A 13,442-nucleotide genomic window follows, 5' to 3' on the forward strand; every position below is an offset into this window, starting at 1 on the left:
GATTGTATTTGGTTCTGCATTACTGGGCAGGACTGAGACTAGGACTGAACTTCCTTCTCTCCCCCCACCATTTTTTAATCCTACCACCTTTTTTTTCGTAGATACAAGCAGCTGATCCAGGTTCTGGGGTGGCTGTGGGATCTTTCTGTAGCAGAAGAGCACATCTTCAGCAGGGCGTTTTTCTATTTTATTTGCTTGGATCTCATGCTTTATTCTGGTGAGCATGACCTTGGAATTTATGAGAACTGGGGGTCCATGGCACTTGTGTTGGTGTGGTGTGGCAGCGGTCAGGGCAGGGGTATTGAGACCTGTGAGTTTCTGGCTGGAAAGACATACAGGAAAGGGAAGGGGAGAGCCTGGTGTTATGAGCTAAAGAGCCATCTAGAAAGTGCAAGGATTGTAAAGGACCAAGAAGAAAGTTTAGAATTTAAGCTTCCAGTTAATGCGTCAGATCATTTGTCACGCAGTGATAGTGATCGTGACTGATGGTGCTTTACTATGTACCTTCCACTAGGGTATTTAATTTTTAACAGAATGTACTTAGAGATTTCATGCTTTAAAGTGAAGGACAGGGCTGCTAATGCTAAGGGTTTCATTCACTGGTAGCTGTTGGTGATTTGGAAAACTAGTTCCTCTCTGATAATCTTCAGGTTATACCAGGCAGGCAGGCCTCAGTGTGTATATTAAACCAGGGCTGCCAACCTGGGCATTCTTTTTCCCACCTGTATTTTCAAAAGGGGATGCAGCTATTGCTGCCAGCAAGAGAAATGTGGATGGGAAGATTGAGAAGTCCCAGGCTGCTCTGAGGCTGATTCCTTAGACGCAAGCAGGGAGGCTGGTTTAACCCCCACTTCTGCCTGGTTGACACTCTGTACTTGTAAGTGATACACATAAACTTCCACAAAAGCAGAAACTCAGCAAACGCAGGGTAGTGCGGCCACGTGGTTGTTGCAATCTACGGGGCCCTTTGGACTCATAAAGGAATCAGAGATTGAGACCTCTCCTCACAGTGGGAACTATTCTGGGAGTTACTAGGCCAGAAAGATGATGATACCCCTCCACTCTCAATCTACCAGCTAAGCTCTCCTGTTTCTCTTTTATTTAAGGCTTTGTTTATAGACCCTTTGAAGAGTGTTTGCAATTCATACACCAAAATGAAGACAACAGACTCCTCAAATTCCAAAGTGGAATGCTCCTGGGACTTTACTCATGTATCGCTATCTGGTAACACTGTGTTGCATAACACTAAATTCCCAACTTTGAAAATGTTGAATCCTGGAAGAGTTCTATGAGATTTGCTAAAAAGAAAGGGAAAGTAATTTTTAACACAGATTGAAGGTGACAGCAGATTTACTCAGAAAGGCACCTTGGGGATTACCTAGTTCAGCCCCCTCCACCAAGGCCAGAACAGTCATGCTACTTCAATTGTCTTTAGTGCAACAAGCATTTATCTCATACAAAGCATGTTGTGTTAATACAGAGATGGATAAGAAAAGAGTACTGGCTTCTGAGAAGTGTTGGGATTTGAGGGAGACTAATATATAGCACACTCGCCCCCTCCCCTCCACAAGATGGAATCGTAATCACTGTTGATAGAGTCCATGTTGGAGGACATGGCTTATGTCTGCAGAGAAGTGAGCTTCTTGATATTGAACCTCAGGATTAGACTTCCCTATCAGCAGCAAGAAGTTCTAGAAAACTCTGCCCCTTCTCCACCTCATTAAGGCAGGTAGTACCATGCTCCCTGTGTGGGCACCAGGCTCTCACTGGGTCTCAAGATGAAAGAGAGCTGCTGCTACTGCTGCTGCTAACTCGCTTCAGTCGTGTCCAACTCTGTGCAACCCCACAGGCGGCAGCCCACCAGGCTCCTCTGTCCATGGGATTCTCCAGGCAAGAACACTGGAGTGGGTTGCCATTTCCTCCTCCAATGCATGAAAGTGAAAAGTCAAAGTGAAGTCGCTCAGTCATGTCCAACTCCTAGTGACCCCATGGACTGCAGCCTCCCAGGCTCCTCCGTCCATGGGATTTTCCAGGCAAGAGTACTGGAGTGGGATGCCATTGCCTTCTCGTCCCAAAGTCACCAGCCAGCTAAGTCACTCCTTACCACTGGAGGTGTGAGTGAGGCGGGGAAAGAAATGGAGAGTTTTGGACCAGTGGAGCTCCCTCACATGGAAGGAAGCTTCAGGAGGGTGGAATAAGCAGGCCTCCTACCCCATTAACCCACTAAAGCTTCATCTTTTAACCCATACATTTTAAACTCAGTAGGGCTGCAACTATGACCTTAGCTTCAAGGAAGTAGATTAATAGTAAGGCTCCAGAACATTAACTAAATTACTGCCACAGCCATCCCCAAGACTTGAAAATTATTCCCTATTCCACTTCCCATCTCAAATTATATAAGCAGTCATGTGGGCTTCCCTCATAGGTCAGTTGGTAAAGAATCTGCCTGCAATGCAGGAGATCCCAGTTCGATTCCTGGGTTGGGAAGATCTGCTGGAGAAGGGATAGGTTACCCGCTCCAGTATTCTTAGGTTTCCCTTGTGGCTCAGCAGGTAAAGAATCCACCTGCAATGCAGGAGACCTGGGTTCAATCCCTGCATTGGGAAAATCCCCTGGAGAAGGGACAGACTACCCACTCCAGTAGTCTAGCCTGGAGAATTCCATAGACAGGATCCTGGCAGGTTATAGTCAATGGCGTTGTAAAGAGTCAGACATGACTGAGCGATTTTCACACACACTTCCCATTTCAAATTACATATGCAGTCATGTAGTCCAGTATTTAGATATTTTATGATGTTAAATGGCAATGCAAAGACATTCCTATATAAAGTGCCACAGACTAGAGCAGTTTCATATTCAAATAGAAATCTCCTCTTATTATAAAATTCATTGGGGGAAATTAAAATCCAAAAATTTGGATTTAAAATTTAATTTAATTTATGCTTTGCTAGCTAAAGTCTAAAGTAATAGAAGTCCAAAGTCAAATTAATTTGCACACGTGAGTTAAAGTTCAAGGAATCTAAAATTCAAAAATCACCTTAATTTCTTATTCTACTCTATCTTCCCTGAGGAGTTCTCTCAACAACTGTAGCTTAAGACGATACTACTCCCACTTTATGGGCATAGGAATCATTTGGAGAGTCCATTAACTCAGATTTCTGGTCCCATCCCCAGAGTGTCAGATTCAGCAAATCTAGATTGGACCAGAGAGCTTGCATGTCTAGGAAGCACTCAGGTGATGCTGAGGAATCCTTTCTATGGTCCACACTTAAAGTAGTGTTAGCCTAGGCTCTCTCTCTTTGGAATCAGCCTGCTCTGTTTCACTTTTTAAATTTGTTTCTCTTGGCCACATTGCACAGCTTGCAGGATCTTAGTTCCCTGACCAGGGATTGAACTGGGGCAGTGGAAGCCAGAGTCCTAACCACTGGACCACCAGGGAGTTCCCTCAATTTTTAGAGTCAGAGAGTTAAATGGTACCTAATATTATCCAAGTATTCCCCCCAATTCTATTAATTTCAAATCATCAAAAAAGTTCTATTCTGTCCTTGCTCCATATCAGATAATTTCCCCTGAATAGGCCAGTAGCAGGCTTCCAGAGACCCACATTCTCATAGCTACACCTCTAGAGAGACTCATTTCAGAAAACCAGCCCATTCTAAGGGTGATATGAATTTTTCTTATTCTTCTGTGGTAATATAGGTATGCCCGACTTCAGGAATGGAACAGCTTTCATGTATTTTCCAATAGAGCCAAAAATCTTGTGTCAAGAAGAACCCCAACAGCTCTTTACTGCATAAGCATCAGTAGGTACATGGAAGGACAAGTTCTCTACCTTCAAAAGCAAATTGAAGAACAATCAGAGAATGCTCAAGACACTGGAGTTGACCTACTCAAGGTAAGGCCTCTTCTTTGGTTTCCAGGGTATTTCATACCTTAAGTGGCTTTTTCTCTACCTTCTGTGATAATTCTTTTCTCTGACTGTAGAAGTTCTACCTGTTTGTAGGGTAAGTTTTTGAAGGTAATTCTATCCCCATAATCAGAATATGAATTGCCTTACTTACCTTACTACTCAGAGATAACCACTTTATGCATGTTGAGAAATCACTTTCCAAATTTTCTTCTATGTATGTGCATGCACTTCCATTTTTTAAAACTTACTACTAAATAAGATATATTTATGAATCGTGCTCATGCTCATGCTCAGTCACATCAGTCATATCTGACTCTTTGCGACCCTATGGGCTGTTGTCTGACAGGTTCCTCTGTCCATGGGCTTCTCCAGGCAAGAATACTGGAGTGGGTTGCCATGCCCTCCTCCAGGACATCTTCCTGACCCAGGGATCAAACCTGCATCTCCTGCATCTCCTGCATTGGCAGGCAGATTCTTTACCACTGAGTCACCTGGGAATCCCGTCCCAAAGACAGAACAGGCTAAAAACACAATAGTTGCTATTGGGATTGCAGCAAAGATGAGTAAAGCATTCTCTTTGTACTTTAGGAGTTTGTGATTTCAAGGTGATGGAGGTGGGAAGCCCAGGATTGGGAGGGAGGTGGGGAGTAGAAAGAATAAAAGAGCCCAAAAGAACACAAAATCAAACTTGGTATTTCCTGCTGAACATAGAGCAATACCTTTTACATATGTTACTGAACCAAACTTGGGTTTCTCTCAAGTACAGGAAAGCCAATCTAATGATATTGGGTTGTGATGAGGACAAGTGCAGCCTTTACTGTAAGGTGCCAGATGAGGGGTCCAGGGCAGCTAATACTCAAAAAACCTGAACTCCCCAATAGGTTCCAAGGAAGCATTTTTAAAGGCAAGAAGGAGAGAAGTCACAGGGTACGTGATTAGCTCATGCACCGTTCTGATTGGTTGATGGTGAGGAAGCAGAGCAGTGTCCCAGAGGTTACTATGATCAATCCTCAGGCTCAAGTAGGTCTGGGGCTACATCTTATGGTCATTAAGTAGTTAACTTCTTCCAAATGGTGGGAGTTTTAGCATCTATAAAACAACTCAGGAAATGTATAACAGGTACAGTTACCTAGTTACTTCAGGGAGGAACTAAAGAGTCTGTGGCTGCCATATGGCTGAGGTACTGTTTAAACTGTTGTCAATTCTCCTGGCCTAACTGCTATTCTTGTCACTACACAGTCATATCCTTTCAGCCATTAATTCTGGAGCCAGTCTTCTGTGACTCACTGGAGGCCTGGGAGATAGACTGTATAGCTTTTCTACAAACAAGTGGAAGGCAGAGGATGTGGTGTGAATGGTTTGTTCTGGGAATGTCCCGTAGGGTTGATTACATACAGTAGATGTTTAATTTCTTGAATAAAGAATTGATAGATGAAAACATGTAACAGTTTAGTCAGGAAAAAAATCTACATTTCGATCCATTTCTATGATATTGAAGTTTGTTGTTGTTGTTATTCAGGCATGTCTCACTCTGACCCTGTGGACTACAGCATGCCAGGCCTCCCTGTCCTTCACTGTCTCCTGCACTTTACTCAAACTCATGTCCACTGAATCGGTGATACCGTCCAACCGTCTCATTCTCTGTCATCCCCTTCCCCTCCTGCTTTTAGTCTTTCCCAGCATCAGGGTCTTTTCCCAATGGGTCAGCTCTTCCCATTAGGTGGCCAAAGTAAAGCTTCAGCTTTAGCATCGATCCTTCCAATGAACATTCAGGGTTGATTTCCTTTAGGATTGATTGGTTTGATCTCCTTGCAGTCCAAAGGACTCTCAAGAATCTTCTCCAACAGCACAGTTTGAAAGTAGCAGTTCTTCAGTACTCAGCCTCCTTTACGGTCCAACTCTCACATCTGTACATGAACGTGAGCATGAACGTGAAGTTGCTCAGTCATGTCCGACTCTTTGTGACCCCATGGACTGTAGCCCACCAGGCTCCTCTGTCCATGGGTTTTCCAGGCAAGAGTACTGGAGTGGATTGCCATTTCCTTCTCCAGGGGGATCTTCCCCACCCAGGGATCGAACCCGAGTCTCCCACATTGTAGACAGATGTTTTACGGCCTGAGCCACCAGGGAAGTCCATCTGTACATGACTACTGGAAAAACCCTAGCTTTGACTATACAGACCTTTGACTGCTAAGTGATGTCTCTGCTTTTTAATATGCTGTCTAGGTTTGTTATTGCTTTTCTTTCAAGGAGCAAGTGTCTTTTAACTTCAAGCCTGTAATCTCTGTCCCCAGTAATTTTGGAGCCCAAGAAAATAAAGTCTGCACTGTTTTTATTTTTTCCCCATCTATTTGCCATGAAGTGATGGGACTGGATGCCATGATCTTAGTTCTTTGAATGTTGAGTTTTAAGCCAGCTTTTTCACTCTCCTCTTCCACCTTCCTCAAGAGGCTCTTTAGTTCCTCTTTATTTTCTGCCATTAGGGTGGTGTCATCTGCATATCTGAGGTTATTGATATTTCTCACAGCAATCTTGATTCCAGCTTGTGATTCATCCAACCTGGCATTTCACATGATGTACTCTGCATATAGATTAAATAAGCAGAGGGACAATATACAGCCTTGATGTGCTCCTTTCCAAATTTTGAACCAGTTCGTTGTTCCATGTCCAGTTCTACCTGTTGCTTCTTGACCTGCATGTAGGTTTCTCAGGAGGCAGGTAAGGTGGTCTGGTATTCCCATCTCTTGAAGAATTTTCCAGTTTGTTGTGATCCACATGATCAAAGGCTTTAGTCAATGAAGCAGAAGTAGATGCTTTTCTGGAATTCCCTTGCTTTTTCTATGATCCAACAGATGTTGGCAATTTGATCTCTGGTTCCTCTGCTTTCAGTGATATTGAAGTAAATGAAATAAAAGAATAAGACATTGTCTTGTTGATGGTCAAATTAGCAGACAACAGAGAAGACATTAACATAACAGACATAACATAACATAGAAGACATAACATTACAGAGAAGTCCTCTGAAGGACTCTCATAAACTTTCTAGAGAGCATTCTGCAAAATGCATAAATATCTTAAAATATGCACATCATTTAATTCTCCTCCTAGGAATGACTCTTAGGAGATAATCAGGTGGTAAACAAAAATTATATATATAAAGATGTTGATCTCAGATTTATAGTATTTAAAAACTAGGGGGGGGGGGGAAGTGATATGCCTTTCAAAATGCTGGTTATCTCTACAGGAGGAAATGGCAACCCACTCCATCATTCTTGCTAGTGAAGTCCAACGGAAAAAGGAGCCTGGCAGGCTACAGTCCATAGGTTCACAAAAGCATTGGACACAACTTAAAAAAAAATATATATATATATATGTAAATATATATGTATTAGTCAGAAATGGTATATTTAAACATTAAGACATTTTCACATTAAAAAATCTGAATTTCTGACTCTTCTTTTAAAAATTGCAGTATCTGATGACTCTAAGCCTCAATTCTAAGGGGCAGCTATTGGCTGGAACTGATGAAGGGCGTCATTTAGGTCATACTCTCCCCACTATGACATAATTTCCTTGCTTCTTATCTTATCTTACCTCTTATTTATGTTTCTTACATGACTGTCAGCATTTGGATTTGTGAGACCTGATGTTAAAGAATCATGTCACTGGAAAAGGTTCACAATGTTGTGCTAAATGAGAAAAAAATATTTTGAATTGCTGTTTAGTATGATACCAGTTGTGGTGAGTATGAGTGTGAGTGTGTGTGTGTGTGTGTGTGTGTGTGTGTGTATGTGTGTGAAATAGTGCCAACTGACGTTGCAAGTTAGATTTTGTTCAGGGTTCTTCAGCTCAGTTGTTCGGTCATGTCTGATTCTTTGCGACCCCATGAATTGCAGTATGCCAGGCCTCCCTGTCCATCACCAACTCCCAGAGTTCACCCAAATTCATGTGCTAGTCGGTGATGCCATCCAGCCATCTCATCCTCTGTCGTCCCCTTCTCCTCCTGCCCCCAATCCCTCCCAGCATCAGAGTCTTTTCCAATGAGTCAACTCTTCGCATGAGGTGGCCAAAGTATTGGAGTTTCAGCCTCATCATCAGTCCTTCCAATGAACACCCAGGACTGGTCTCCTTTAGGATGGACTGGTTGGATCCCCTTGCAGTCCAAGGGACTCTCAAGAGTCTTCTCCAACACCACAGTTCAAAAGCATCAATTCTTCAGCACTCAGCTTTCTTCACTGTCCAACTCTCACATCCATACATGACCACTGGAAAAACCATAGCCTTGACTAGATGGACCTTTGTTGGCAAAGTGATGTCTCTGCTTTTGAATATGCTGTCTAGGTTGGTCATAACTTTCCTTCCAAGGAGTAAGCGTCTTTTAATTTCATGCCTGCAGTCACCATCTGGAGTGATTTTGGAGCCCCCCAAAATAAAGTCTGACAACTGTTTCCACTGTTTCCCCATCTATTTGCCATGAAGTGACGGGACCAGATGCCATGATCTTAGTTTTCTGAATGTTGAGCTTTAAGCCAACTCAGGGTTCTTACTGAGGATTATATCTGTAGCTTGGAGGACAGCCTCGCAGATAGCTTTGGAGTAACTGCTCTGAGGAAGTAAGGAAGGGGGCAGGATATATAGGAGTTTTTTCCTAGGAAAAACATCAAAAGATTACTGCTAATCACAAAGAACGACATCACAAGTTAATGATTTTAACGCTTTTTTATGTATAGAAGATGCAAGGATTTGGATTCATTGAAATTATTCCTTAGATATGCATCTAACTATCTATGACCAGTGTCCAAAGCACAGGGCACTTCCTGTTTTTCTCAGGCACACCATTGGTGGGTGGCTGCAGTGACTAATGGCTTGATTCTTGTGGAACCGGGCTGGTGGGCAACATTCCCCGTCCACAGCAAAGAGATAAAAATGTGCATCCAAATGTCAAGGAGTATATCCAAATGTCAAGGTGTATATCCAAATGTCAAAATAATTTTTTTTAGCTGTTAGGGTTATGAGTGATTCTTTTTTTCCTATCTTTTTTTTTTTTAATTCTGTGCTATTTGTTTTTCCGCTTTTCAGTGTTTACATTTTTTTTCAGTTGAGGTATAATTTTTTAAATTTTAAAAATTATATTCCTTTGGTAAACAAAAGAAAATGTTGCTACTGTTACTGAACTGAACTTGGGTCTGCTTGCTGGCCACATAGCAAAGTCAATTTACTGACACCAGGTAGTGGTGAAGGAAAGTACAGCATTTATTGTCAGGCCCAGCAATGAGAATGGGTGGCTCATATTAAAAAAACCCAAACTCCCCAATGACTTTCAAGGAAAGGTTTTTAAAGGCAACATTTGGAGTGAGGGCTGCAGTGTACATGACTTTATTCTGACTGGCTGGTGGTGAGGTAACAGGGTGGTGTTTCACGAATGTTAATCATCAACCTTCTGGTTCTAACCAGTCTGGGGTCTATGTCTTATAGTCAGCCTGTAGCTGGATGAGGATCTTAGTTCCTGCAGAAGAACTCAAAAATATATATCAGATTGTCATGTATTTTCCTTGGGGAAGAGCTCAGACTGTTTTTATCACTGAACTACATTTTCTTGACTGGTTTTTTCCTACATTTCCTTACTTCCCTAATTAGTAACTGCTTGAATTTGCCCTTTGGAACTCAGGGAAGAGCTAGGAGACTGAAGCCTTTTTCTACAAACAAGAAACAGGGGACATAGAAGGGCTTTTGTACATGGGAGGGCCCTGTGGAATTCACTTAGTTTCAGTCCCCTGCTTTCTTTGATATTCCTCAAGTCAAAGTCTTGAGGGGAATGGGGCACGACAAGAAAGAGAATAAAGTTTTGGGTAAAGAAGTTAATCATAAACTCAGCAGGGGAACTGAGTTTCAGAGGGACTCAGTTTCATTTTTTAAGAATGGGTTGCCAAAAAGGGTTAATGAGCAGACCCATATCACATTCTTGGTTGGGGTAGGCCACTGGGGCCACTCTACTTGACTTTTATCATCTAATCTCCACTACTTTCTATGTATGTTTCAGTAATGTGCTTTTTTACTTGATTGCTTATACCCTTGAAATGATCCCAAATGATCTGAGATGGAAAAATCCTTTCCGTCAAGGATCCCTTTCTGATTATATTATGTTGCTTTTTCCTTTAGAACTTGGAGAATCTGGTGGCTCAAAACACCACTGGGCCTGTCTTCTACCCAAGACTCTACCATCTGATGGCCTATGTCTGTATACTAATGGGAGAGGGGCAGAATTGTGACCTCTTCCTGAACACAGCCTTACAGTTCTGTGAAACTCAAGGGAATGTGCTGGAGAAATGCTGGCTGAACATGAGCAAAGTATGTAGCATCAGCTAGCAAGCTGGGGAAGACACTCACAGGGGATATTAAGGAGCCCGGGAAGCCCACTACCTGCTTTGGATTTCACTGGGTGTGGAAGGCCATCAGAGGCCTTTCCGTACTCTTACTGAAAGGGATGACATATCCATAGGTTTGGTATTTGCACCTCCTCTTCCCCTTTGAGTTCTCATGAGATCCTCCCATCCTTCAAATTTAGCAATTTCTCTACCTTTTCATGGGGCTTCCCAGTTGGCTCATTGGTAAGAATCTGCCTGCCAATTCAGGAAATGCAGGAAACATGGGTTTGATCCCTGGGTCAGGAAGATCTCTTATAAGAGGAAATGGCAACCCCGGTATTCTTGCCGAGAAAATCCCATGTACAGAGGAACCTGGCAGGCAGCAGTCCATGGGGTCGCAGAGTCAGACACAACTCAGAGACTAAACACCGCCACCATCTTTATTCATGTGCATGTCTTGCCTCTCCTTGAGAATGTGAACAGTTAGAACACAAAAATCATTTAGTCTCCAACACGGTGCCTTATACTCAGTATTTGTTGAATAAGTACATCAATTTTCTCCTCTATGTGTTAGAGTTATCCTAGTTTGGGTAGCAAAAAGCATTGTTCATTTTAAAAGCTCAGGTACATTTGACCATTTCTGTTATTAGACCACTCTTGACCATACAAGCTGAGGAGCAGTAATGAATTCTGTGTTCTCTTTTTCTCCTCTCAGGAATGGTGGTACTCAAACTCTGAGTTAACAGGAGACCAATGGCTTCAAACACTCTTGAATCTCCCATCATGGGAAAAAGTTGTATCAGGCAAGGTAAACATACAGGATATTCAGAAAAACAAATTCCTGATGAGAGTTAATATTCTGGACAATCCTTTCTAATCTTTCATGGAAGAGAACAAAGATTTTAATGACTCATTCTCTTGTGATTATCCATTATTAACTTTTCTGTATAGGCAGCATCTTCCAGGTTCCTGAATACTTCCTTCTGTTCAGACACAGAACCAAACCTCAGGTTTCTCCTCGGTCTGGAGGGTCAGAGAGGGTTGGCAGTGTCATGCTTTCCTTTCTTCCAGCTTTGCACAAATTCCCTTTGCGTTTAATGCTGTTTTAGCTTATCTTGTTTATTTTCAGCCCATGCAGAATTGTATCAGATCGAAAAATTTTAGTATCAAAATGATACATTTTGTGGCAGATAGGCTTATATGTAATCTATTAAACTGAAAACGGTTATTTTTAAATGTCCAGTGTTATGTCTTTTGTATGTTGCCAGGATTAAAAATAGCTACTTCTCTTCATGGTCTGTAAGGTCAAAATTTGAAAAGACACATCTTTGTTGTGCCTGACTGCAACCTCCAAAGCCCCTCTGACTGCATGCATCAAGTATCTGTGGAAATAAGTTTTTCAAAATTAAAATACTAGCAATTTTGAGGTGGGTGTCTTTACGTGCTTAGAGTTTACCTATTTCTATATTTAGCAAAGTAATAGCATTCCACTTCACTTCCCAGATGTTAGAGAAGCCGTCTGTGGTCACTGTCTCTCTTTGGCAGACAGAGCATTTGCCATAGGCACCCTGTGCTCCGATGGTGCACGGGGAACACATGGAGATTCAGCCTCTCTCTGTGCTGCTGCAGGTCCCTCCTGTTGGTTCATTTCACAAACCCAGGTGGCCTCTGCAAGTAGGTGCCCCAGGAGATTTGTTGACTCTCTTCACCTTTCAATCCTGGAAGGAGGTTTTTCATGTCTGACTTTAATGGACACCTCAGATTCTCATAGGGATTTCCGAACGCAGTGTGTCCTTTGAGCCTTCTTTTAACAGGCTAACGTTTCATTGTCCTTTAGCAAAAGGCAAAGCCGTGTTTTTCCTCCTGGTGATATAACTGAATTATAAGCACTTAAGGAAGTTGGATAATGCCAGTTGGTACTAGGAGTTTAGCCACAGAGGCTGGGCCCCGGCCTGGTGAAAAAGACAACAGTCTGCGAGGTCAGAGCATTAGGTTCCAACATTAGCTCTGCTTTAAGCAACTTTATTCCTGGGGCTCAGCACCTAACCTCTCTGTTTCAGCACATGAGCATGAGTATCATGTAAGACAGTAAAGATGAAAAGGCATTAAAAATCATAACATGCTCTATGAGTGAAAAAAAATTAGTATCATACATGGCTGATTTTAAATAAATGCATCAAATATTAAGCTTCATGTAAATATTGTCCCCTTCAAAGCTTGAAAGTTGTGTCAACTGAAAAGATGCAGAACATGAGAGTTGAGAGTTAAGTTTTATTTGGGGCAAAACAAGAACTGCAGCCTGAAAGACAGCACCTCAGGGAACTGCTCTGAGGAACTGTTCCAAAGCAGCAGAGGAGGAAAGTCAATATATAAGATTTTGGTGAAGGGGCGTTCAGTGCAACGAAGTGCTTACTTTAAACGAGGTTTTCTGCTAGTCACGAGGAGCTGATGTCACCACGAGGAGCTAAGCACTTCATTGCATTGAACTCCCCTTCACCAAAATCTTATATATTGACTTTCCTCCACTGCTGCTTTGGAACAGTTCCTCAGAGCTACCTGAGGTGCTGTCTTTCATGAAGGATTTAGTGCTTTTCTAGATACGAGGAGATACAAGGATTGGGATCCTAAAATCAGTTCCCCAAAATACCTCTCTAAAGACCTGTTCCACCAGTTTCTCTGGAGCACAGGGTGCCTCACTCTCTACCCTGAATTCCCTGCAGGGGGTGTTGAAGGTCAGCAGATGCAGCAGCACAGGCAGATGGCAAATGCTCACGTTTTTGTTGTTCCCTTGCTGGCGAGTGTTCCTGGCAGGTGCCAGTTTGTGCCAGTTTGTAGTTGACTTTTGCACACTTGTCCCATGTGCTCTCTTATCACCTCCATTATTTTATGTATCATTCATCTTAATCATTCACTTATATACTCATCCACCTCCATTATTTTATGTATCATTCATCTTAATCATTCACTTATATACTCATCCACCTCCATTATTTTATGTATCATTCATCTTAATCATTCACTTATATACTCATCTACCTCCATTATTTTATGTATCATTCATCTTCATCATTCACTTATATACTCATTCAGCTAACATTTTTTTGGACTAATCACTGTGCATTGGGCATGGATTAAATACCAGAGATTAAAATACAAAGATGTAAAAG

At 42.2% G+C, this 13,442-nt stretch overlaps 1 protein-coding gene across 1 annotated transcript in view; it reads left to right on the forward strand.

The window, feature by feature from the left end:
* Window positions 1-11,477, forward strand: part of ADCY10 (adenylate cyclase 10) — an 80,180-nt gene extending 68,703 nt beyond the window's left edge. The window contains exons 27-31 of the mRNA XM_055587174.1: window positions 102-217; window positions 1,107-1,224; window positions 3,700-3,895; window positions 10,070-10,258; window positions 10,991-11,477. Coding sequence (XP_055443149.1) covers window positions 102-217; window positions 1,107-1,224; window positions 3,700-3,895; window positions 10,070-10,258; window positions 10,991-11,152 — 781 coding nt within the window. The 3' untranslated portion in view covers window positions 11,153-11,477. The remainder of the gene's footprint in view (window positions 1-101; window positions 218-1,106; window positions 1,225-3,699; window positions 3,896-10,069; window positions 10,259-10,990) is intronic.
* Window positions 11,478-13,442: the final 1,965 nt, after the last annotated feature.

This window comes from Bubalus kerabau, chromosome 6 (genome assembly GCF_029407905.1).
Source record: "Bubalus kerabau isolate K-KA32 ecotype Philippines breed swamp buffalo chromosome 6, PCC_UOA_SB_1v2, whole genome shotgun sequence".
Taxonomy (NCBI): domain Eukaryota; kingdom Metazoa; phylum Chordata; class Mammalia; order Artiodactyla; family Bovidae; genus Bubalus; species Bubalus kerabau.